This window comes from Dermacentor albipictus, chromosome 2 (assembly GCF_038994185.2).
Source record: "Dermacentor albipictus isolate Rhodes 1998 colony chromosome 2, USDA_Dalb.pri_finalv2, whole genome shotgun sequence".
NCBI lineage: Eukaryota > Metazoa > Arthropoda > Arachnida > Ixodida > Ixodidae > Dermacentor > Dermacentor albipictus.
Window position 1 is genome coordinate 96972479 of NC_091822.1, and position 25811 is coordinate 96998289.

At 43.2% G+C, this 25811-nt stretch overlaps 1 protein-coding gene across 6 annotated transcripts in view; it reads right to left on the bottom strand.

Annotated features, from left to right (window-relative positions):
• Positions 1–22438, bottom strand: part of Rabex-5 (Rabaptin-5-associated exchange factor for Rab5) — a 42155-nt gene extending 19717 nt beyond the window's left edge. Inside the window, exons 1-2 of one of the 6 annotated variants that reach the window (XM_070533796.1) lie at positions 22281–22438; positions 18313–18567 (exon numbers count right to left, since the gene is read on the bottom strand). In XM_070533796.1, the coding sequence (XP_070389897.1) occupies positions 18313–18503 (191 nt within the window). In that variant the 5' untranslated portion in view covers positions 18504–18567; positions 22281–22438. The other 5 variants (XM_070533800.1, XM_070533798.1, XM_070533799.1 and 2 more) reach the window with 5 other exon arrangements.
• Positions 22439–25811: the final 3373 nt, after the last annotated feature.

The window sequence follows — 25811 nt, forward strand, 5'->3', positions numbered from 1 at the left end:
TATTATTACACGAGAGATTGAAGGTCCACGTTACATTTGTTCAATCTCGCACTGAAATCCCCAATGTCAGTGCATGAGTGCGACGCGAAAGATATCAAATTATTTTTTATTTTTATTTTTTTGCACTTGGGCCATCATGGCAGATAGCTTGCTCATTTCAGTTTCTTTAGCTCATGTAAAACAGAATGTAATCTACCTCTAGTGATAAAACATTTACCACGCCGAATCAGACGGCATCTAATTTCATGACATCACTATGAGACCGTGCTGGAACTTCAAGGCGGCGTCGGTACCCATTTTTCGTTCTTGAATCCCTACTGGCTTTCCAAGCCTCTTCTCGCAGTTTGTGTTTTTTTTTTGCTACCGTAGAATCATTATTTATTAATACTGTAAGTCAAATAAATTTTATCTGAGTATGGTACATGTGCATGTTCATGTTCCACTCTCATTAAAAAGGAGCCACTGTGGCTGAAAATCGAACCACAGACCTTGTGCATACAAACGGAATCACATCTGCACCAGCCACTGCTAGGTGAGCACGGGCATTCTATGCAACACCAGTAGTACTTTTCTGACAGATGAGTCACAGTGCCTAGTTAAGAACACTAGAAGACTGTACTGCATGACCGACTGCCTATGACAACTCATTTCATTTTTGCATGGAAGGACAAGACATGGTCCCTGAAACAAGTTTGAGAAAGCTTGCCTCCTGCCTTTGATGTTCCTGCCAAAAGCACAGTGATTATTACTGCACCATAGAGCAACAATTCTGCTAATTATGCTCTACTACTAATTATTTAAAGAAAGCAAAAATAAAGAAAGTACGATGGAGCATCAAATGCTCACACGAAGGCAAAACACACTGCACCCCTCAATTTCATCAATGTTATATGTGCCACTGTCCTCGAGCTGTGAGCACAACGGCAAGAAATAATATCTATAGAAATTGTCTATGAGTGTGCTCAGTTGGTATTGCGGGGAGTGTTTAAAGTGTGTGCGGGAAAAGACAGATGACTAATCCTGACTTAGTCTTGTGGAACAGTTTCTCTCATTTTTTTATTGTTATTTCAACAATGTTACGATGCTCCATTATAGCTGAGCTAAAATGCAATGAGGTGCATATTTATGTTTGTTCTCTCAGTGTATGTTCCTCCAATTCCTTTAAAACCATGTTTTATTGTGTTTGAAACAAACTGTGGTATGTTTCTCTAGCAATTTTAGCTTGTTTTCGTAATTGGAAAGAAAGCCTTTTATGTTTTTCAAACAAGTGTGTGTATGTGATAAATCTATCTGTTTGCTGCTTTAACATTGTGTAATTTCAGCATAGATTCCAGCCAGTCCTAGGCAGGGAAAAGAGAGATAAAATACATTTTTGGAAGCAATACTGTCTACACTATTCTGAAGAAAAATTACCCCAAGCTCATATAAAAAGAAAAACTCAATCTGACGCATTCTTTTAGAGTGAACTGTTGCTAATGCTTTGCTTCAAGCAAAACCTATCCAGCCATGTCCTGTTTACAACAAGGTGTTTGTTGTAAACAAATTATCGTCATCATCATCATGTTGTTAAGGCGACAACATAAAAAAAATATAGAAGTTCAAGGAAAGTGTTGCAACTGGTATCAAAGATCTTCCCCTCTGAAAATTGATGCTCCAGCCACCTGCACAAGATTGACAAACGACAACTGCTGAAAGCAGAAATGGCTCACCCAGCAGGAGTTGGGGTTTGTATTAGAACAATCTTAAACGGCCCCTAAACCACCCCGAGCTCAAAAATTAGTTGCATGGTGGCTGATGTGTACTAGTCTAATGTTAAAACATGCCCGCAAGAATTTTTCGAAATGGAGCAGTAATAGCAAAGTTACAGCAGTTTGATGAACGAGTATGCAGCTGCCGTTGTTATTCCCTGTTCTTCGCTACCCTCCCCCTTGCCACATACGCTCACCAAATCGTATGCAGCGGAGCGAAAGTTGCTGGTCACATCAGCATGCCAGAAGAAAGGCTCCTCCACTGTCCACTCCTAATCACCCCTCCACATGAAGCTGACTGAACGAAAGCTTCATAAAAGGTTCAGTGGCACACAATCGGCGAGCCCCCTTCATTCTTGGAACACACAATCGGCTCCTGTCGTGTTGGCGTTTTCCTTACTCAACGACTGACCAATCTACAGTTTTTACCCTTGGTGGCTTTGCCTGCACCTTGTTCATATCACGATACGCGAAGGAGGCCCTGGAAAGGCCAGGAAACGAGTACAGGATTTCATTACTCAATTTGTGGCATTCCTGTGGCACGTAGCATTGCCGAATTCGCCAGAGGAGAAGCTCATGGCATTCTCTGCACAATACATGCATTTGTTTGGAATGTGTAACAAAATGTCAGATGTTGTTTAGGAGCCCTTTAGGCAAGTGACGACGTGATGGAAGACAAGTGAAAGAAACAGATGTGCCGTGCAGACATTGCCGCAGAAGTAGTACTAGTGCAGTGACCCACCTCAAATGTTGTGAAAGAGGTGCATGCCTGTGAACTTATTGGCTACTCAGAACACCTTGATGTCAATGTAAAATACTAATTCAGACTGTACAATTGGACTAATTGGATTGCATTCATGGTTAAAATGAAACTTAGTGCTAGGACAAGAGACGAAGAAAGAAGGACACGACACGAGCGCTGTCTCAGAACTGGAATTTTTATTTACATCTACCCAGAATATGTGCACATATAGAAGCAAAAAGTGAGGCAGCGCTTGTATAACCACTAACGAGTCACCAGTGTAGCCCTGCAGCACGCAATAGCGGTTCGCTGTCTATTATGTATGGCTGGTGAAAGTTATGCAGATCCCGAATGTTATTTTAGTACCTAGCTAGATTCCTCGATCTTTGTTAAAAGAATGAGGAATAAGCAAAGGTTAAGATGCACACTGTATTTTTCTTTAGCATACCTCAGTTTATTAAATACTGGAAAACAATTCACAACACCAAACGTGCACATCCTTGCAGAAAGTCTGTGACCTACGTTGCATAAGTGATAAAACAAAATTGCAGAAAATCTAGGAGTCAAAAAGCTCTCTTACAACAACAACAAAAAAATTACGAGAATAACATCCAGAGACTGGAGAAGTATGCAAGAAAGCTGTATCCTTCTTCCCTTTACAAAATGATAGCACAATAGACCTACGACTACAGAATAATAAGAAAGAAAAGCACGAGACTATGAGTCTATTTTGATGATTCTGTGCATCAGAACATGCGCACAAGGAATACGATAACCAGATTATCTTGTGAAGTTGCTATTGGAATAAATGAGGGTGCACAAAATGAGCCACTGTTAAATATATATCATTGTGTTTACACCCTCACCATTACAAGTATTCACAGGTTGACAATACAAAAAAAAAAAAGTTTAAACGGATAATCAAATGCAGAAAGTGTTGTAATCAAGTGCATTATTCATAACAACCTTTTTTTGTTTGTTTGTTTACCACTGTCTAGAGTATGCTCGGTTAGTGCTTTGGGTGCATATTAAACAAACCCATGTGGCCAAAATTAACTTGTAGCCCTCCAATACGCATTGCTGACAGCCAAGTGTATAGCTTCTGGATGTCAACGCCTCCACAATTATTTTTGGCGCAGTTATTAAAAAAATGCGCACAAAAACGGCTTTTGCAGAAATATGAGAAGAAATGGCTGGCTTAGCCTAACTATTTCTCTTGCTGGTGTTGCTTTCAGATGTTTCAACAAACACTCATATTCTTGCAACTGGATTCTTGTACTGTGATGGCAATGAAGTACTGGAATCTTAGGAAAATTATTTCCTTTCTTTTGAAGGCAAAGCAGCTTCTTGAGCAGACAAAGCACTCACCACGAAGGCAGCAAGTAGCCTCCCCGGTCGTCCGCCTTTTCTTCAACTAGTCCAACCGACGCCAGCTTGGCATCACCGTCAAGCACAACAAGAGAGACAAGGCTCCTCAAAGCCCCACGCATCGGATAACCTAGATGGCGACGGCACAACCTCGCACACTCGCGTCTCTCATCCGTCTATCGGCATGCCTGCGGCACTAGCTATCTAAATACTCCACAACAATGCCGGAAGCTGCAACAACGCAGGCTGCGCCACGGCAGCCTTTTTACGCTGAAATCAAGTCGCTTCTCCGCTGCTGCTGCGAAACCCACCGATCCCGAGACCGACCCCCAACTGTGCTCGAATGCTTTACGCACGGAAAGCAACAGCTGCGTCGCAGAAGTGTGTGAGAGAGAGAGAGAGAGAGAGGAAAAAAGAAAGACGAGAAATAAAGAATGAAAAAAGGAAGGGAGGAGACGAGTGCTTGTAACATGCTGTTGCTAGGACGACTTTGGTCACAGCTGTTGCGTCACTACGATGGCAGCTGTTACACACCTTTTGTCAGAGCCTCTCCCAAGACACGCTGAAAGTGCACATGTGTCCACAGGATTAAAGCTAAGCAGGCAATGCAGATGACACTTTCACTCAAACACAGAGATAGTGTGCTGGGAGGTGAGGGAGAGAAAGAGCAGAAAGATATGTGAAAGTGCTGAAGAGGCCGTACAGGTTGCAAGCACTTGACCAATGAAAAGAAATGGAAGCGTAAATTCTCATATCAAACGTAACAGGGCAGTAAATGGCCTACCATGTTTTTAGCACTTGCGTTATCACACCATCCTCATTCTAGCCAACTTAATTAGGTTGCAATCAGTATTTTGTACGCTATTATGTAGACAGCATTCATTAAAAAAAAAAAGTACCGAAATAGGTAAAGCTACTTCAAGGCATGAAAAAAGTGGGATAATGCCCGATGACTTTGGACTAAGGCTTTTGAGTGCGTGTTGTACCAAAATTACCTTTACCAACCAAAAAAAAAAAAAGAACCAGAAGGAGAAGAAGAAGCGGAAGAAGAAGAAAAAGACAACTAAGCTGCGTGAGTTGGAGTTGGGACAAAGAGCACATCTGTCATCATGAAAAGCAAATAAATCTGGAGCGTGGCTTTCTTCAAATGGAGTAAGAGGGAAGGCCACAGCCACTGCAGCACAAAAGTATTTTTCTATGCGCCATATATAAAGCAGCTACTGAAGCTTTGCACTGTTCACAACGAATCACTGCGAGTTAGGATACGTGCGGTGAAAGGCACGTTTTACAGTAAAATAGTCTCATCTATCATGCAATGTTTTTGGAAGTTCGGGGCACAAAGGGTGCAGTACTGAATTCGCAGGAAAGAGCCTGATGCAACAAAGCTTACGCCTTGCAACTTACAACTGCCTATATGATTTTCTTACCTACCCCCATCTACAACATACAATTATTAATTTATGCATAACAAACCATGACCACAGAAATAATGCAGTGTTAGGCATGACAAGGTCAGTTGCTTACGTTCACAGCATATATCTCTCGTAAAGCAATACAGAAGAATTAGCCATCAACGAAGTTGATGGCTAATACTTCTGTATTGGAATATGAATATATATGTATTGGAATAAGTATGGAATGAGATTCCCGATGACATCAAACACAAACATAATTTTTCAGCCTTATTGAAAAAAATTTTTCTTGCCTGTCCAGAACTGTGGGACTAAATACCTTTGTATTTGGTTTTGCATAATTATAAACCCATTTTTTGTTTTTCAGAATACGTATGCACTTTACATATTTGCAATAATACCGCTATTGTAGTACCTCACGTCTTTTTGTACATGTAGTTTGAATGTCTGCCATTTATTTAGTGAATATCATGTATTTGGATCTTTCACTAGCTGAGCTGGCTATGGGTTCAATCATGTTTTGTTGTATTGGTTTCATAAAATAAAATGATGTTGACTGACAAAAAAACATGCATGAAGGAGGAAGAGAGATGAAAAAAAGAAAAGAAAAAGCACTTCAGAACTGCTCCTTTCGTCTAATGAACGTGAAGAGAAAGAAGCAACAGAGCTAACACCCTGCTCTGAAAACAGTGACTAACAACTTCCACCCTATTCAGAAAGTGACAAGTGTCACAGTGATCTACGCTACTGTAAGTAAAGAAAATTGTCGATGTAACAAAGTATTTACCTTTTTATAATTTCTTTTTCATAGAAGACTATGTATTTAGAACCTCAATATAACAAAGTGTGTTTATACACGATTCCAATGTAACGAAATTTCTAAAAAAATTATGGGGTTCTACGTGCCAAAATCACAATCTGATTATGAGGCACGATTTAGTGAGGAACTCTGGATTAATTTTGACCACCTGGGGTTCTTTAACAAGCACTTAAATCTAAATACGCAGGTGTTTTTGAATTTTGCCCTCATCGAAATACGGCGGCTGTGGCTGAAATACAACCTCGTGCTTAGCAGCCCAACACCAAAGCCACTAAGCAACCACTGCGAGTGCCAAAATTTCACTACCACCGCGAAGGAATAACGAGACAATAAATGGAAACTTCTGCAGATGCAGATGGTTGAATACAAGCGACTGCCAAAGCGTAGCAGCTTCATGTTCCATAGAAAGTCCATGTGCGATAGGATCCTATCGCACCCAGCACGGTGTCTGCATTGGGTGTAAGTGAAGGCATGTGAGTGTGAGCAGAGAAGGATGGAGGCTTGGGCGCCGTCTTCCCGTGCGAGCAAAGTAAAAGGGGGGAGGGGAGTGAGCTTGCCAGAACGCGATCAAGTGTGTGCAAGCGGGAGAGGGGCGTGATTGGCGCGCATCTTTTTTAGTGTGGCTGTCGGTGCACATGACTGTAAGCATAGCTGAGTGCATACACAGCCCACACACCCTATTTTAGATGTTATCTGTCGCGTGTGCAAATAGTGGGCATGCCGAGATGGCGTGGCAGCGTGTGTGCTGTCTTCCTGCGTGCTTTGTGCTGGAGGTTGCGCAATCTTGAGTTGCGGAGACACTGAAGCAAGAGGCGGACTAAGCATTCCCTCCCCACTGCTGGCCCTTTTCACGATGGTGCGTCCCACTGCGGGCAACGCTGTCAGCTGCAGGGGCGGAATGGACGCGAATGCATGGCTGGCTTTGCTTCGTGCCGCCGATGTGAAGATATCGTCGATGCGGCAGGAAACCGCACCTTTCGTCGTTGATTCTCACATTCAACAAAATTTTTTTTTTCTCATTCAAATCTGACTTTTCTGATTGCGCAATAATTCGGAAAATTTTATGGGCCCTCCTGTGTAAGAAAGATCTATCGGTGACTGTACTTATTTGCATAAAAGGTCAAATTTCGATGTAACAACATTTCGATACCACGAAGCAAATTGCAGATTTTACCACCTTCATCAGAGTAAGGCTTAACTGTATTAGCAATGATGGGGAAGAGAAGAAGGATACGTTCTCATATGACAGGATTGCTCCGAATTCTTTCGGCAGGTGCACATTCATGAAACACTGCACGGGAAATTAGGCAGCAGATTTAAGGAAACGGTGCTCTGCATTGGTGCAGGTGGTCAACCTTAGACACTGGCCCCTTTTCTGGCTTACATTTTCTGGGTTCCAAGGCCCAGCTAATTGTGGTGCTACACCTATATTTGCTGTTGTATCTGTGTTTGGGCAGGGAGCTGGCAAAGCAGAGAAAGATGGCTAAAAAAGCCATGTTGGTCAAATGCTATAAACCCACCCTTACTTTCCAAACTCACAGGGTGCAGAATTTGTTAATTTATTAACAGCCAGCCACAGTCACCCAACCCTTGAGAGCTATTGAACAGGAAATGACAAGAGATGAAAACACGAATCTAGGGTCACTGGCTTGCTGATTGAGACAACAAATGGTTCACAGTCTGGATCCCACAGTTTACGCACTTTCTAGGCTCATCACCAACACAGCAGTTGCTTTCATCCATAAAGTTGTTTCCATTTATTTTTATGTTAACCTTGACTGCATGCGCATAGGTTCAGCAACACAGGATGTGAAAAGAACCGTGCTTGAGCAATAAGAGCTGCAGATGATGCCTGTGCACTGCAGAGAGAACAAATAATGTTCACAGACTGCTGCTAACAGGTCGGTGTTCTGCGATAATACTATAGTGAAAGAAGAAGCACTAGGAATGCAACTGCATCAGCCAACCTCTGCATTTGCTAAAATGTGATAGATTTGGCAAGGCATGTCAACGTGGCAATGTCAAATTACTATAGAATCATTTCGCTTTTGCTTACGGTGGCGAATACATGAATCGCAACATGCCTGAGCTGGCAAGACAAGGGCTGTAGTGATGGAATAGGCATGTTACAAATGCAAGTGACATTATGAGGACAAGTTAAAAACTATGACAGTGAGAAATGGATGCCCTTACTACTATAAGGAGCTCCCACCAAAGAAGAAAAAGAATGTGCAAAAAGGTGTTAAAGCAGGTAAAGCTTTTTTTTTATTGTAGCTGGCAGCACGCAAATCAATGCTGACACCACAACATCACAAAAACATGAGTGTACATAGTTATACGAGTAATTGGGATAATAAGGGGAACTGAGTGGCAACATTTTTTTTGGTTAGTTACAAGCACATGAAGCCAACGGGCAATGAAGCCAAGGAAAGCATAGGGTAATATAACCGTTCCTTTAATTGAAACGTAGGAATATAGAAATTAGAAATAAGACATAAAGGATGTTCCACATGTAATGCCACGGCTGTGGGTGGTGATGGCTAACACTACCAGGGCTAGATGTGTAGTACACATACACAAATACCCAAGAGAACTGTACGGGAGGATGGCCACTGGCAGTGGCTCAGTGGAAGAGCATTGCACATATAATGCAGAAGATGTGGGTTTGGCTCTCACCTGTGGCAAGTTAACTTAAAGAGAGTTAACATCCTGCATGCTTTTCCTGTCTTCTTTGTCTATTCGCTTCCCATGGTGGCTGTAACCTTCCTGTGGTGGTTGTAAATAATTTTTTTTTTTTGCATTCTGCCCCACTGCAATGTGGCCGCCAGGTATTGAACATGTGACCCCATGCTTGGCAGCAGAATGGCAGCAGCTGGAGCAGTCAGGTGCCCCTGCTACCATTCTGATGGCATATTGCTGATGGCAATGGGGTTCTGTATGTTGAAAGTACACTGCTGAAATGGTCGTACAGCCCACTTTCGCACTGTTCATTTATCGTAACGTATGCAAGTGTCATCCGCCCCATTACCACTGAGTGCTGTATTAAAGGGCAAATGTGGGTAGCTGACATTCCAGTTGAGATCAAGAAAAAAAAGAAGAAGCAGAGATCGGTTGGTTGAGTAATGTGTAGAAGCAGATAACTAGTGGTCCATTAAGGTAAAGGAATGGGTGCAATAAGGTAAAGTGACATAGTCAAAGATGGTAGAGAATTAGGTGGTGTGATGAAATGAAATTCGTAGCTGTAGAATGGAACTGGCTGACACACGACTTCATCATGCAGGGGAACTTACATATGTTCTTACTGTTGCTGATAATGACATGGCAACGCTACAGGCACCACACACACTGCGGTTTCATCATCAGTTTATTTCCCAGCTTTGTCAGCGTACTTGTCTTTGAATGCGATGGTGGTACTTCTGCAGATACAGGCTCCCCGACAGCAATCATAATCTTCCTTATGTATATTTAATGGATCCACTGAAACCTCTGGCATGACTATGACACTTATGAGTTTATATAGTCTTCTTTTTGCACTGTTACAACAAACTTTCATATTGGTTACACTAACATTTCTCTGTCAAGTGCAGAGTGGTTTTCACCTGCATTTATGTTTTCCATTATTCTGGTATCTCAGTTAAACATCAGCTCGAGATTTCAGAGATTGGAAGTCTGACTGTCACTTGGTACCTTAAAGCTATTTTTCTTTCTTAGGCTACTCATGCGCGTCAAATGTTAAGAATGCAGAAACATGCATTATGCAGTGCTCTGCATGTCAGGATCTTTCATGTGTCACTACACAAATAAGGAAAACACGTATAAAGTGTGAATCAAACAGCTCATGATTCATGTTGCTCATGATTCAGAAAATACACAGCAGGATAAATTATGAATGACTGCACAAAACAACTAATAAAGACACTGCGCTGCAGGTACTTTTGGCAAAGAAATGTTCCCCATGAAATGGCATTTATGAAGGCTCAGGACACTCTTACGGAGCGAGTAGTGCATATGATTATGATGCCAGCTGCCCATGAAAATGAGGCCCCGTGCTGTGTTTGTGATGACTCATCCATCGAAAGTAAGGCAGAAGAAGGAGGGTGCAACTAACTGCATAGGTCTAAGAACTATGCAAGTCAATGAATTCAAGCACCAATAAACATGCACCCAGGGAGGCGTTACAAAAAATTCTGGAGTGGCAACTCCCGCAGATTCTTACCAGCAGAGGTGAAGCCAGCGCTTTCCCTCACTTCATCGTTAAGAGCGTGCTGAACTAGGCGGAGAATAGTGACAGTACAGCTGCTCTTGCTCTGTGATAATAAATTCTGGAGTGATTGAAAAATAAAAGCTTCTTGTTTTGGGCTAGAATACTGCCACTGGCTTAGTCGTCATATTGTGATCTCCCATAACAAGTTGTCAAGACGTTCAATTTCGATCCTAAAACAAGTGACATAGACAGACACATCAAGAATCATCTGCATGGCATAATTGGTCGTTCCAAAACTGCCAAAAGCAAAAAGAAAATGCTTCCTCTACTCTGCCACATCCTAACGTTAATCAATTCCCTTAATAATATGGCGGCAGCCAGCTTCAATTTCAGGGCACCATCTCCACTCCTGAATTATCTTTTTAAACCTCCTTGTATGCACCAGGGTAAGAAAAAGATTGCGGAAACAATATGGCATGCAGTAATAAGCACAGCACTGGCTGTTCCTTTTCAAACTCTGATTTTCTTTATATATATAGAGATACAAATACAAATGTATAATTTTACCCCATAGTTACCAGACCTTTCATGTAAGCAACGACAGCTAAAAAGTTAGCTTTTCCGAAGTTTTCTTTAATTTGAGCACCTTATGTCAGCATTGTAGAACAACAGTTACTCGCCTAAACAATGAGACCCTCAGTTTCTTATTTAATCTTGCCCACGTACTCTAAGAGAGAAGATATTGACTCAATAAACTCAAACAGAAGAAAGAAAGAAAGAGAGACAAACGAGACAGAAAACAGCACAGCACTTGTCCATGTTTCTATATTTTGCACTCTTCTAATTAAGTAGGGAGAATATTACTTTTTGGATGAAATTTAACTAGACTCTTCCTGGGTAAAATTTCTTACATTGAGCTTAGTTTTCTTAGTAAATATCTGGTTCACTCATTTTGTTCAAGCTTAAATATGCTGCATAACTGCAGATGCTGCTCTTCAGTGAGTAGTTTTATTCAAAGAGCAGCATAACAAAGATTTTTGAGAAGCAGCCTACAGCAAGCGTGTGACTTTATATGACAGCGCAACAGTGCAGGAATTAAGAGCGAGTGCATTTGACATTCGAGCATAAATAGAACGAAACTTTATTGGCAACATCCTGCGGGCACAGGGATCCAACGAATAGTACACAATGTGGGTACTAGACACGGCTCCACCTTGCCATCAGTCAGCTTTCCCAGTTGATTCACCCCAGTGGCTGCAGTGCGAGGGCTGCTGAGGTTAACTCAATCATGCATACTATGTCAAAGCTCCCAGAGAGGGTCGCTGACAACTGCCAAGCTTTCACAATGCATGTCTGAAAAAGATGCTCAGGGTTCTCTTGAGTATTTATGACCTTGAGCCACGACAAGGCTGTTAAATGGATAGTTATAGAATGAATAAGCTGCAGTTGCTGACACATGCCATTAGGCCCAGAAGTTCATAGTGTCAAAGCACTGTGAAACGGTTTAACTTTCTTGCAGTTTGGATAAGCGGCAGTGAGAGTAGAGCAACAACGGGCGTACAAAACATACAAGAATGCTTTGGTCTAGGCTGCAACTACGAATCATACACTGTAGATCCAAGATTTGCAGAACTGCACCTTTCTTTTTTTTGGAAAACCCATACTCCGTAACCTTTTGTCACGGAGAGTACTTTCTTCAGTGCCATAAGATGGTCAAAATAATAAAGTTGTAAAAATTGGCACTCTATTTCGTTACATTGAAATGCCCTAATGTAGAGCCTAAATATTTCAGAAAAAGAAAAATCTGCATACGGCTGCACTTAATTTGTCCAGCTGAACACCAGTGCCTGTGGTAGTTTCAACTTGATGCCTCTGCCTTCCTTCGTGGTAGTGGAAGTCCAAAAACAAGAAAGGGGCTGGCAGATGGAATGGCACACTGTGGTATAAACTTTTTTAAAACAGGGTTGAAGTGCCTCAGACAGGCTGGCCAACGTTTCGATAGGTGGACCTATCTTCGTCAAAGGCGGCCTCGTCATCCTCGGCATGTTAGTTTTAAAGGGTTAGTGTAGTGACGTCACGTGCGGGTGTTGTCGCTGGCGGCTGGTTTTAAAGAGAGAGATTACAAGAGGGAACAGGCGTTCTCGTCCGACGTCTGTGAGCCTCATTCTCAAGACGAAGGGACAAGAGTGTGAGAGTGGGCACGCGGGGAGGAAAGAAAGGAAATAGAAGCGGACAAAAGGGGGGAAAAAAGGAGAAAAAAAAAAAAGCAGGGGGAGCCAGGGCCGTGCCAAGACACAACAAAGGGGGGGGGGGGTGAAAGAAAAAGAAAGAGAAAAATGAAATCTTTAAGAAATACGGGGGCTTGGGAGCGTGTTGGGGATGCGAAGGGTTAGGAGGTATTCTGGGGAGTCGTTGGTGGCATGTTTTTGAGGCATTAGAACGGCCGGTCAAGCAATAGGTCGAGTAATTTTGAAATAGTTAAGGTGGCGACGCGGAGTCTGCGGTGCAATGTGCGGGGTGACTGAAAGGCAGCGGCATGGTCTTTCAAGGGGCACTGCCCCACGCGCTTAACATAGGTGTCGTTACGGCGGCATCCAGAAGGCGATACTCCGGGTTGAGGCGCCGAAAAAGGCATATTGACTTCGGAATGTGTTGTCGAGGGGGTTTCAAAAAAAAAAGACTAAAAAAAAAAGGGGGCAGGGGGAAGGGGGGGCGAAATCGGTATAGGAAACAGGAGGGTGGCGCGTGCAGAAGCGGGCGCGGGCAAGTGTACATGGAAGAAGGGGATCGTTCACTTGGTGTAGACGTAAAATCCTGAAAGAGTACATTTAAATTGAGTAGTAGGCATTCCTCCGAAATGAAAGAGTAGGTGAGGTTAAGAATTAAAGTTGGCTGGTGGCCTAATGTGTTTTGTGTATTGGTTGATGATATGAGAGTTTCAGATTTAAGTTACAGCTTTTAAAGATTCTAAGTTGCCGCGTGCCAAATTAATTCCTGTCGGGTGTAGGCAATTAAACTTGTGTATGAGGTATGATTCCGTGTACTTCCTTTCACGAGGGGAACGGAAATTTGTTTGTAGTATATAGAGCCTTGCTTTGTCAAACATATGTCCATGTTCATTAAAGTGGCTGGCTACTGCTTTGGGTAAATTGTGTTTTGTGTCCGCGCGGTGACCATTGAGTCTTGTATTGATTTGTTGTCCGGTCTCACCTATGTATTGTTTGCTACAAGCGGCGCATTCTAGACAGTAGACTACATTGCTTGATGTGCAGGTGAAAGCCGAAGTTACCTTGTGTGTGTAATTCGACGCTGTACTTTTTACTGTAGTAGTGGATTGAATGTGTTTGCATGTAGAGCACCTGGGGCGACCACAGGGATTGGTTCCCAACTTCTTCTTTTTCTGTAGTTTGGCGTGCACAAGAACATCTTTAAAATTAGTGTTGCGTCTGTAGGCTACTCTGGGAGGGTCGGGGAAAATCTTCTTAAGTTTCTGGTTGCTGGTGAGAATCGGGTAGTATTTACTTAGGATGTTATTCACGTTTGGGAGTGCGTTTGAGAATTTAGTAGTAAGAAGAGGCGTTGTTGTTCTTGTGATCTTCGGGCGGGGCTTGAGGACCTCGGCTCGATCAAGTTTGGTTGCAGCGATGTAAGCTGTTTGAAGGTCACTGTTTGGGTGGTTCCTGTTTGATAGCGTTTCTTTAAGGTGATCGAGTCTATCTATGTAGTCTTGGTTTTCAACGCAAATGCGACGTAGTTGTGTGGCTTGGCCTTTAAAGATGCCTTGTTTGCAATGTCTGGGATGGTGGCTGGTATATTCTAGGTACTGTTGTTTGTCGAAAGGTTTCCTATACAGCGTTGTCTTTAGTTCACCATTGTCAATGTATATTGTTGTGTCCAGAAAGTTTATGCGCTCAGTTGAGGATTCTGATGTGAATTTTATTGTTGGGTGAACAGAATTTAGAAAGGATATATATTTATCTAGACTGTCTTGGCCATGTCCCCAGATTATGAGTATGTCGTCTATGTATCGTAGGTATGTGTGGGGCTTGGTAGTGTAGCGCGATAGGAAATCTGTTTCTAGAATCCCCATAAATATGTTCGCGTAGGTTGGTGCAAAAGGCGTACCCATGCTTGTACCATGTATCTGTAGGTAGTAACTCTCTTCAAATTCGAAGTAGTTATGTGTGAGAACTAATTCAAGGAGAGACAGGTAAACTTCAGTAGAGTGTTGTGCACTGTGTTTAGGCAGCGTTTCTTTTGTTACACTGAAATTTCAGATAAGCATGCTTCCTTGTATTTAGGCTAAAGATATACGATACCCTATGGACATCAAGACAAGAAAAGTAAGATTATTCGTAACATTAGAACGTTTTAAAATAGGGGTCCCAATAGTTCGGGCCCCAAAGCGCTTTGCAAGTGTTAGCATTGGGACACGCAGGAGTGAAGAGTTTTAGAATAGGGCTTTACGTTCGTGAATAGCGTCTTGCTCTTGCAGCACCACTATGGTGTCAAAGAAAAGCTAGTATAAATAATTAAATACCATATACCATTTCATGATAACAAGAGTAATTTTGACTTTCATGTTTTCACATTTCATTAGAATTTAGAGGTTATTCTATTAGCAGCAAGCAATTTGTTGCGCTTAGTTTTGAGTAACCAATTATACTACCTTCCCCAGCCAAGTTAAGCCGTGTTAGGCCTACGAGCTATGAAATCGACAATCGAATTTGGAAACAGGGGTGTCTAATGAATCAATCTTTATTACACACATTAGTTGAGAGAAAGTGATAACTGCACTCACTTCTCCTAGCTTACAAACTTCATGTGTTACCAGGAACCGAGCCCAGTTTCGTGCTAGGTTAGGGCTGTTGCTTCAATGGGTGCCGCCATGTTTGTTGACACAAAGCTTTTGGGGGAGCTTTTGGGGCTCCTGCTAAATCAGTGAAGTAGTGTGCCCAAAGCAAAACCCAAACACAGTTTGCATCCAGCGCATTCGCTGTGGCTTCAACGCTATTTCTTTGAGGCCCCAAAATGTTTGAGGCCTCCATACTAAAACTCTTTATTGAGGACTTTGTTACACTGAAGTTTGATACAGCTTGGTTTAACTGTAGTAGTGCTGAAGCTACCATTGTATCATGCAACCTAAAACAATCAATGAACTGTCTGTGAAGGCACTGATATAGCTCGGCGTGTCCAATGTGCCAGGCAGCTTCTTAATGGTTAAAAGTAACGCGGTTAAAAGTTAACAGTTAAAAGTATGCGAATACTCTTTGGTTTCAAATAACGAATCCAGTATTAGCCTGCTCAATTCGGTCTTTGAATTGAATAGTCACTATTTGCAGATACGAACATTCTTCAAGTAGTTTTCGACCATTTCAGAATCCCCAACTGTGACTAATCAACCATAAAATAGGAGCAAAAGTATAATAAAGTTCAAACCCGCGGTTTGGCGTAAAATGTGTCCCTCAGGGAGCCAGACTTTACCGTCTATAAAGCGATCACTTGCAGTCTCTGAAAAGTCCTGAGCGTGCAAACTATATATTTTTTTCCAATGTTACATTTGTACTTTTAATCAGCAAGACTTCATAATGAGCAATACAATGACAGAAACTTGCAAATGCTATTAATACTAGAATGTGAACATTGTTCTATAATAATGGGGAAAACAGCTGTTCATTATTTAATAACTATTCAATATTTGATTTGATTCACTTCTGGCACTATCTTTCTCTTAATAACTGATAAGCCAATGTATCCTAGGCTAATCGGCATGAGATACCTAATGCTGGCAACTATAGAAGGTGCTGTGTGTTGCGCTCGATACAATTATTTGACCGAGTTTTATGGTCCCGCTTACACTTAGCTATAAGAGTGGCTTTAGTAGAGGTCCCCAGACGGGTACTAACCACATGGAATTCTTTAATGTGCATTCAATAAGCTGTACAGACATACTTTTATGTGTAGCCTCCCCTGGAATACGCTCCACAAATTTATGACCCACACATTTCTACTAAAGAGCACATGGAAGCAAAAACGCCTGATGGCACCATCTACTGGCCCACTGTGGCTTTACCAAGACTGACTTGAACAGCTGCATACAGTGCAAGCAGGTATAAATTGTTCAGTGAGGAAGCATCGATTTATTGTAAATCATATTGCTTTCACTAAAAGAAAGCAGACACCGTGAGGTCTGCTAGTCCCTAAGAGCAAAACTGATGCTACACATGAAAAAATTCAGTTAATTTCTTTTTCTTTTATCCATTATTCACTAGACAAACATAGATGAATGCACTTGGTTAGCACCCATTCAATCGCTAGGCTGACCAATCAGGGTGTGGGACATCTAGCATCCACTGGGTATCATCTCAATGCCAGCCCACCCAATGCCATATACCAAAAGGACGTGTTGATAGCATCACAGAGAGCAGGAACCCTTTAAAGGGACACTAAAGAGAAAAATAATTTCTTCTGAATCAGGAAATTACCTTTCTATGACACCAAAAATGCCACTCTTACTACGATAAGTTGCTTGGTAAACCAGAAAAGGCGCAAGAACGAAAGATGGGTGGAAACGCCTCCTTGAAGTTCCCGCACCTGGTTGCTGTGATGTCATCGATTTTGATGGCATCTTCTAAGGCCTACTTAATTATATAGCGGTACAGATTGACTGCATTGTGTTCTAAAGGACCTAAATCATAAACATGGCAAGTTTCGGGAACCTGTACTCGGCCAACGCAGCGCAAATGTGAAAACATACTTTGGAATGCCTGACGTCACACTGATGTACCGGCGTCAGGGTTTTGGCGAGAAATTCATATACAGATAGTACGACCTTCATTTTCTATTCTAATAATCAAACTATTATTTTGAAATGACTGCTTGTAGGGTTCTCAAACATGCTTTATTAGTCTCAAATTATTTATTGTTTCGCGTTAGTGTCCCTTTAAATACAAAGCATCATTTGGACAGATCCCCAGGTTATTTTCCTATGTCCCATCGAGTAGACCGATTTCGAGTCTCAATATTATAAACTTCTTTAATCTAATTTTTCAATGGATGATTTTCAACATGGCTCCTCCAATTGAGCAACCCAATGCTCTAGCCATTACTACATAGACATAAGCATAACCAGATTAAATGACAACCTCATTAGTCTTTCTCTTGTGCAAGCTAGAGCTACGAGACGTTTTGCATGTTATCATGTCGCACAGCAACAAGTAACTTATAAAATTGAGATTGCACAAATTTTCTCCACATTTTCCTTGTGGCAGCTAGCATTTTGGGAGTCCGTGTGACAGCGTACCACCTTTATGATAGGCTAAGCGCAGTTCACACGCAACGCCCAGCAGGTGCTTCACCTAATTAGATGGTGCGCTGTGCGTATGAATGTTTCCTCAGTCTGTCAAGGGTGATATATTGTGCTTTGTATTCCAGGAAACATGACGTGTTTTCTCAAATGCGGCCTCCGTGCTGCATCCGCAAAACCACTTGTAGGCAGGAGTTTGCGAGCGACATCAAGCGGCCTCAGCCCTGTTCTCTCTTGTACAACTGCAGATGATGCGCCTAGTTCAGCACTGCGCATGCGTGCATGGGTATTGCCTCATTCTCACAGCGCTGATATGTCAGGCATTTTACTTGAGATGATGTTGTGTGTTCTGCTACACATGATATTGGGGAGGTTCACATCCCAGTCACGCTGTACGAAACTGGGCACTTAGAGCAAATGTGTCAGTCTGCATCCGATGGTCTTAGCCAAGAACCAGCAGTGGAAGTGACGTATGCACCAGCTGAAACATTCGCACACTTCACCATGCGAGTTGTGCGGCAATTCACATAGATTCCTACAATGCGCTGGATCTGCCCATATTTTATTTTGTGGACAGCGCGCAATGTGAGGTACAGCAATATTTGGTACAAGTTGTAATGACTGCATGGTGGATATACCGAGGCTATTCGGTGGATTATGCTAAGCTCATTTAGCCGCTTTTCAAGTGACGACGAAGCGCACACACACTCACCGTCTCGCTGGCTGGGTTCCCAGAGGGCTTGCTGGGGCCGCTGCCGCTGCCTGGGCTGCCCGGAGCTCCTTGTAGCACTGAGAGCAGTACCCGTCCCACTCAGGGTTCCCGTAGAAGCTGCACCCTTTGCGACACTTGAGGTCGCGGTTCATCTCATGCAGCAGGCTGCCTAATTTCCTAGACTCGGCCATCGCTGTTCGCGGGGTAAGAGTCACACTCCACCAGACCAGGCTCAAATTTGTGTGTCACTCAGTCCTGCGCAAAGCAAATGAGCAGACCCCCGCTTACTGATGCACCTTTGTGTCCCCTACCCCTGAACTCCAAGAAATCAAGGCATCAACTGTGGAATCCAAGCAAGAAAAAAAAAAAAAAGAACTTGCACAGTCACTACATACCCAGCTCCCTTCACAAGCTAAGCTATCTGAATGCATACCAGATTGTGTGCACCCAAGGCCAGCTTAGGCTTGGCACTGAACCATGGCATCACAGAGTGGTGAATGGCATACAAGGGGTAAAATATGCCACCCAATATGGTACAATGTGGTAAAGACAGAAACGTAACCTGCCTAAATATATACGACACCGTCCTGCACATCAAAGATCTGCTGCGAAACTCTCCTGGTACCCAAAAATTAAGACCAAGTTCACGGATGCGAGTGCTGCCAGGACGCTCCCTTTGGATGCATAAAGGTGCCAACCTATGCCACTGTAGGAATCCACCAAGATGGCAAACATCAACTTCTCCTGATGCACAGAGAAGCATTGTCCCCCACCCTTCCCCCTGTGCCTTAACCAGGCCATAATGCCACTCCTCCAAATAAATGCTACATTTATTCATTCCTTGATTCACACAGTGCTCCTACACTTCTTGTAAGTCAAATGAAACTAGAGAGATATGGGGACTCTTTCACATACCAACCAACTCGTTCTTACAGTATTACAATGTTCCCTTTCTTTACAATTTTACAAATAGTATATAGTGAAAGCTGGTTGCACAAAGCAAGGATGAATGTGCCAGTAAAAATAACTTTTCGGCCTTACTGGCATAGAACTGCATCAAGCAAATGAACAGTACAAGGCCACATATGGTAAAAAGATGGTCAGTGTAAACCTAACAACCAAATGGCCTGCTGCTTAACCATTTTAACTGCCTAGAGTGGGCTGTACTCATCATAGAAGTTCCTAACTATACTGTGAGACAAGCTACTCGTCAAGGCTACAGTGTATGCTTAGAAAAAGAACTATGCTTGCCAAGTGATTTAAAGTTGCACAACTGAGTTTCAGCACTGATACAAGTTCTTTAATATACTGTACATTACTTACTCAGACATGTTGAAGTTACACAAACAATAAGCAAAACACTTTTTTGCCCAAGGAGAGTATATTCTGAGCAAAAATAGGAGAAAAAACAACTCTAATAATTTTGCCTATTATTTCTGGAAGGAATGGCAGAAATAAATGGCCGAAGAAAACAGGCAGAAGCTCACAAGTTTCTTTTTCTTTTTAATTCCAGGACTTTTAGGGGAATAAAACTTATGCTGTGCAATTGAAGATGTCAAGCAATCAAGTATTTTGATCAGTGGTTGTTATTCCGTTAGGGATCTACTTCCTAGTTGTGCTTCTGTCACAAGGCTCATACCAAAGAAATTCTCCAAGGGCCAGAAGTGTTGCCAATCTCTTAACAAGAGATTTGCAAGGACTTTCACACTACATTTATCGTGCAGAAACACTGACATAAAACTGAGAATAACATAACATCAAGAATATTTTATGCTTTATTTTATGGAGACCTAACCTGACTGCATACTGGACTTCTGCATTTTTTTGTGTGCATTAAATGAGTCATTCTATGAAAATATTGTAAATGAAGGAAACGGAGTCAGGCTAAGTTATTATTATGCTTATGCCATCCATTTGCTTTCGACAAAAGCAAAGCTGAACGCAATGGGACGTAAAACTATGTTATTTCAAGCGCTAGCAGAGAGTTCACTGAATGTACCAACTCGGGATGCACCAAAATGAGCAGTGAAACTAAAGCAGTAACTCTCAGGTGTCTCTGTAAATGAACTGCTAGGTTTAGAAAGCTACATCTATTTGATTCAAAGTGAATAACCCGCACGATGCAGCCTGACACAAGCCTTTCTGATCAGAGTTGTGCACAGAGTGGTAAACAAGAAGTTGTTGCATAAATACGAATTTGAAAAGAGTGATCACATATACTGGTGAGATAACATATGAGATCATAATTGCAATATGTCTGCTCCTGATATATCCAAGATATATGTGATGAGCTTTCCAACATAATACCAACCAAACCATACCTAAAACACTTGGTCTGTAGTAGAATGTGTTCCACACGCAGGATGCCCAACAAGCGGCGTCTCGATCGACAAGAGCATATGCAACGACTGAACCGAAAGACTAACCTCGAGGTCTTAAAAGGGCGAACCGACAGACAGTCCGGCCACCATCCCTTGATTCTCTGTACTCCCTTCCTTCTACGAGCCGATTGTATAATCAACTGTGACAAAGAGGAAGCACAGAATGCCGGAAGCAAGGCCACGCAACGTCCTGAGAAGCAGACTCGTGACAAAGGGCTTCCCCCGGCCGTCAAGTCGCACGCGGCTTCGAGGAACCGGCAGCCTTGAAACGCATCCAGAGCGGAAGGAAGTCGAACTGCCGAGACAGACTCGTATGCCAATGCATGCGCGCGATCACGATACGAGCCAAGCCACCTTCTTGCGACGCCGTCCCAGAAGAAACACCTCGCGATGCGTCCTGCGCTGTGCAGAAGCTGCTTGATGACAGATAGAGCGCCGGCCAGACCGCGAGACAACGTAAACAAGACCGCGGGAAAGCCTCCGGCAGCTGCACTGTCAAACTTTCGTGTGAAAACTGCTGACAGCGTCCAAGAAGGCTCTCGCGCGGCTGCAACTTACTCTTCCTCCTCCTTTTCCGAGCGCGGCGTGTGTCTTATCGCGGGCCCGATAACTGCGCGGCCGGGTGAGACAGCCGCTGGCAGCTCATGCACTGAAGGCGGAAGCCACGCAATTTCCTCGGCGGGCCAAGCTCGTGACGAAGGGCTTCCCCCGCGTGCGCGCCGCGGCCAGCTCCTCACGTGGCGCGACCCAAGGACACGATTCCGAGGCAGCTCGGGGCGCTCCCGCCCCGCAACCCAGCAGGTGCGCTCGGCACGCAGCGCCGCATTACAACGGGAACGACGCAGAAGCGTCGAAAAACTGCTGCTGCGCGTTCGCCGGTGCGAGCCGCGGCTCGTCCGCGAACCACGCCCAACAAGGTAACAGTGCAAGAGATCTGCAACTGCCGGCAGTGCGACGACCAGCAGGACGCGCGGGCAGAATCGTATTAATCTGACGCAACATCTGTCGAATATGTTAGAGTAATACATACGAGGGCGAAACCCGTACACCTAGAACACGTCTGAAAGAAGTATACACATGCATACGCCGCATGCCCTTTTAGAGCAACAGTTGCCAGGCGCGGCAGTGAGGGATATACTATAGGTTCCAGCAAACGTTCGCAACCGGTGCTGCCAAAGACGCATCTGTCGTGCTGCTGGGGCGCACCTGTTGTTATTTGTCGTCGTTGAGCGCGGTCGAGGAAACGCGCACGACGGTTCGAACGACGACAGCTTCCTGGCAAATACCTCGATCGCGATCGCTCGGGTGGCTCTCAAAAACGCCGATGCGCCGCGCAATCGATATGTTCCGGCAAAGCTGCGTGTAGCACCGTCACGCCTCTTGCAGGCTTCGTGATATATATCGCAGCGTGAAAGGCAATTGTGGGCGTACAAAGATCATCGGGGCAAGCCGGTACTTCGCAGAAAAGCTCAGTTTCGGAACGCAACCAACGAAACGTTGCCGAACGTGTACCGACCCGGCGCTTTAGGGAGCTTTAGAACGAAGTGACGCTTTAAACATGGAACTAGACAGTTTTGGAACGGTTACCTGTTAAGCAGTGACAGAGACGACGCCGACGGCCATCGCTGCAGGACAGCAAATCGGTTCCAATTAAGAGATAACGAACTTCAGAAAGAATGTAAGACGGCAGATACGGCAGATTACTCATTTGGATCGGATTGACTCGGCCTCGCTTTAGTTGGCCGGCTGCAGAGGTAGCGGCTTTTTTTTTTTTCATTTTTCTCCCCTAGGTAACCAGTACGTGATCCTGCTGTGGTTCGCGTCAGTATTTGAAGGCAACAAAACAGTTAATTTTCAACAGCCCATGCTGCCTTTTGTTTATTGTTAAAATTTCTCCGTAAAAACGCCGCTAACTGGTATCGCCTCTAGTCAGCCTCTGTGTAGGAATGCGTCGAGCGGCCAGTAGCGCGGCAATTTTGCGTGCATTTGCGTGCATTCACGCTTGGAAAAACACTTTTATATAGCACGTTTTGAGGAACAGAAAGCTGTATCGGGAGTTTTTCATGTCGCTCTACAATTTTCTCATTGACACGTTTCACCTAATTATAATATTTGAGAAGTTGAATAATTAAGACTATCTAATTATAGGCGGAACGAAAAATATGGTTTGAGTATCTCCGAGCGACGTTGCATTTGCATATTTTTGAACTCTGGCTAAAGTTAGCTGGGACACCCTGTATATCCAATGACTGCATGAAATGAACTTTAGTGCATATCCTATGGAAATCCACTGGCAGAACATGAATATCCTTGGGATGCGTGGAATACGTCCTGCGAGCGTCCCTACTGTGAATTGCGGACATTTCTTGCATGTCCGCGAGAGATATATGATGGGGACATGTGCGTACAGTTTACGGACATGTCAAGGCCTATTGCGTAATGTTTGCTATAATGCATTACGTTCGACAGCTGTGTGATAAACGAAGCTGAGAGCTCCCATGCATCAAGAACCGACACATTGCATGCACACGTTACACGCGCGCGCACGCATGTAAAGTGTAGTACTCTTCTAGGCCTTCCGCCAAGCACAACTATCTTACCCAGACGACACAGGAAGTCCCATGGACGCTCAAAAAAAAAAAAAAAAAGAAAACCCAGAAATCCCACATCCCAATGAAGACGTCCGGTGGACTTTCAAGCAACCTCCTAAACAACAAGCTCCGAAAGAGGCGCTATAATGTATATGGTTGGGATGTGGAATCAGCATGCGAATTGGTCGGTCTCCTAGAGGTTCGGTCTTCCAGTCTCCGAGAATGAGAAACGCGCGTTCTGATATGTTCAAATAATAACCTAAAGCTTTGACATCTCGAACGCATGCACACACTATATGCCGAACTAACTGAAGTTTTCAAAGTAAATTGCGTCAGAAAATTCGCAAAGTACGACGCACAAGCGGGCCGCAGACACGATAGCTTCGCGTTGTAATTCGAATTTACGAGATCCTTTGAAATAACTAAACCTCGGAATGGCAAGTCCGGAATCATTCCACATATTCAAACACCCGGAATGGAATGGGAATAGAATGTTGGCAGCAGTCACGCAGATGGAATGAGAATGGAATAAACATTCCCAAGATTCTGGCATGGAGTTGGAATGGAATGACACATAGTCACGGAGCTCTAAATGTTGAATTTAGCGAGACTACAAAACTGGTAAATTTGCCAATTAAGCTAAACATGCAAGATTTGGCCAGTCGTTTACACTCCCCAGTTTTTACTCAATACGGCTCTATCAGTATCTACACCTATAGCTAGGTGACTACCACAGCCGCGATAATTATAAAATGACACGGTATTCTACACATTCGACACTCCTGATAACCCGGAAACCTTTCTTCGTTACAACCGTTGAAATGAATTTAATCACAGCAACTTTTAGGTACAGATAACTCCTTACTTTCAGTTGGAATTAAGCTAGTTGGCTCCTAAGTGTTAGCAAACTTCTGAACATTTAGTTAAGGAGTTACGTTGTCAAGAACTATTTAATTTTCCGAGAGTATGCTTGACCTACGACAACGGGATGCAGGACAAAAACGGCCAGCAGACCCCGTCAGAGGGGTGTGTTGGAAAATGGTTCCTGTTAGCGTTCCTGTATATATGCTCCCGCAGAGAGCATATATACAGGACTGCATATACAGCTATCACTGCATATACAGCTATCACTGCATATACAGCTAACACTGCATATACAGCTATGCAGTGAAGCTACTCCTCACGCGCACAGGAGGCAAATGCCGCGCGGTGTTCCGTTTGCTTTTTTTGTCTGCTCGTCGCGAGCTACATGCGGCAATTGTGCGCAAGTGCTGAGCAAGGTGGCATCTTTTGATACAGGCTACACGCTCGAACCAATGGCGCAGCCGGAGCGAGGTACGGCTGCAACCGCCCGAAATTTTTAGTTTGTACATGTGCATAATTATATAAACACACGCACTAACGTGCATATCAGGACCCCCCGAAATAAAATCCTGACTACGCCCGCGCTCCAACAGCGCAAAAGCTCGCGTGCAAGCGCGCATTGCTTTTCATCGAGAAGCGGTGGAATGTTTTTCAGCGTGAAGTTTTCTCGCCGAGGCTGGCCAGGCAAGAAATGTTTTAAAGGTTGCTCAAAGACAACTTCACACACGTAAGGTGGACAATTATGTGAGCGCATTTTTGTTGCCAAAAAGCCGACTAATGATCGTCGCCAAGCGAACTATCGTGCATGCAATAATGTCAGCGACCGTTAACAGAGCGTCGTTTATCACTAACCGTCGTTCACAGTAGCTCCACGTTTTCCATAAATGCGGTGCAGACACGTAGATTTAAACGTATTTCAAAGGTTCACATGCACACACTTTATGCAAAGCTTATTTTTTATGATATATCCATACCGCACAGTGGCGTAGCCAGAAATTTTGTTCGGGGGGGGGGGGGGCTACGCCAATGGCCCAATATATGTATATATATGTATATATATATATATATATATATATATATATATATATATATATATATATATATATATATATATATATATATATATATATATATATATATATATATATATATATATATATATATATATATATATAGCTGCACGTTGCAGCTCAGCCTCCTCCTTAAGAGGAAGCTTTAGCTCGGGTGCTCCTATTTAAGTAGATGTAGAAGGGGAATTCGTTTTTCCCTGCAGCCACTTCACCAAATTTGACGAGGTTTGTTGTATATAAAAGAAAAAGTTTAATTATAGTGACTACTGGTTTCGAATTTTTCATTTCGGTGGTCAATTATTTATTAAAAATTGGCCAAAATTGAAAATTTTCAGAAAACGAAACTATCAAGTTTAAAACTCCGTGACTCAACAATGAAAAATGATATCACAATTCTGGGAATTGCATCTGATAGTACATCTACAGCGGACAAAATAGATATGCTACACATGAATCTAAAAAAAAATTAGTATTGTGGAAATACGGCTTTTGCAGAACCCTTGTACACAACGTAACCAATTCACGTAAGATACAAATTGACACAGCAGACTTGTCCGCTTTGACTGTTATAATAAATGCCGTTTACAAAACCA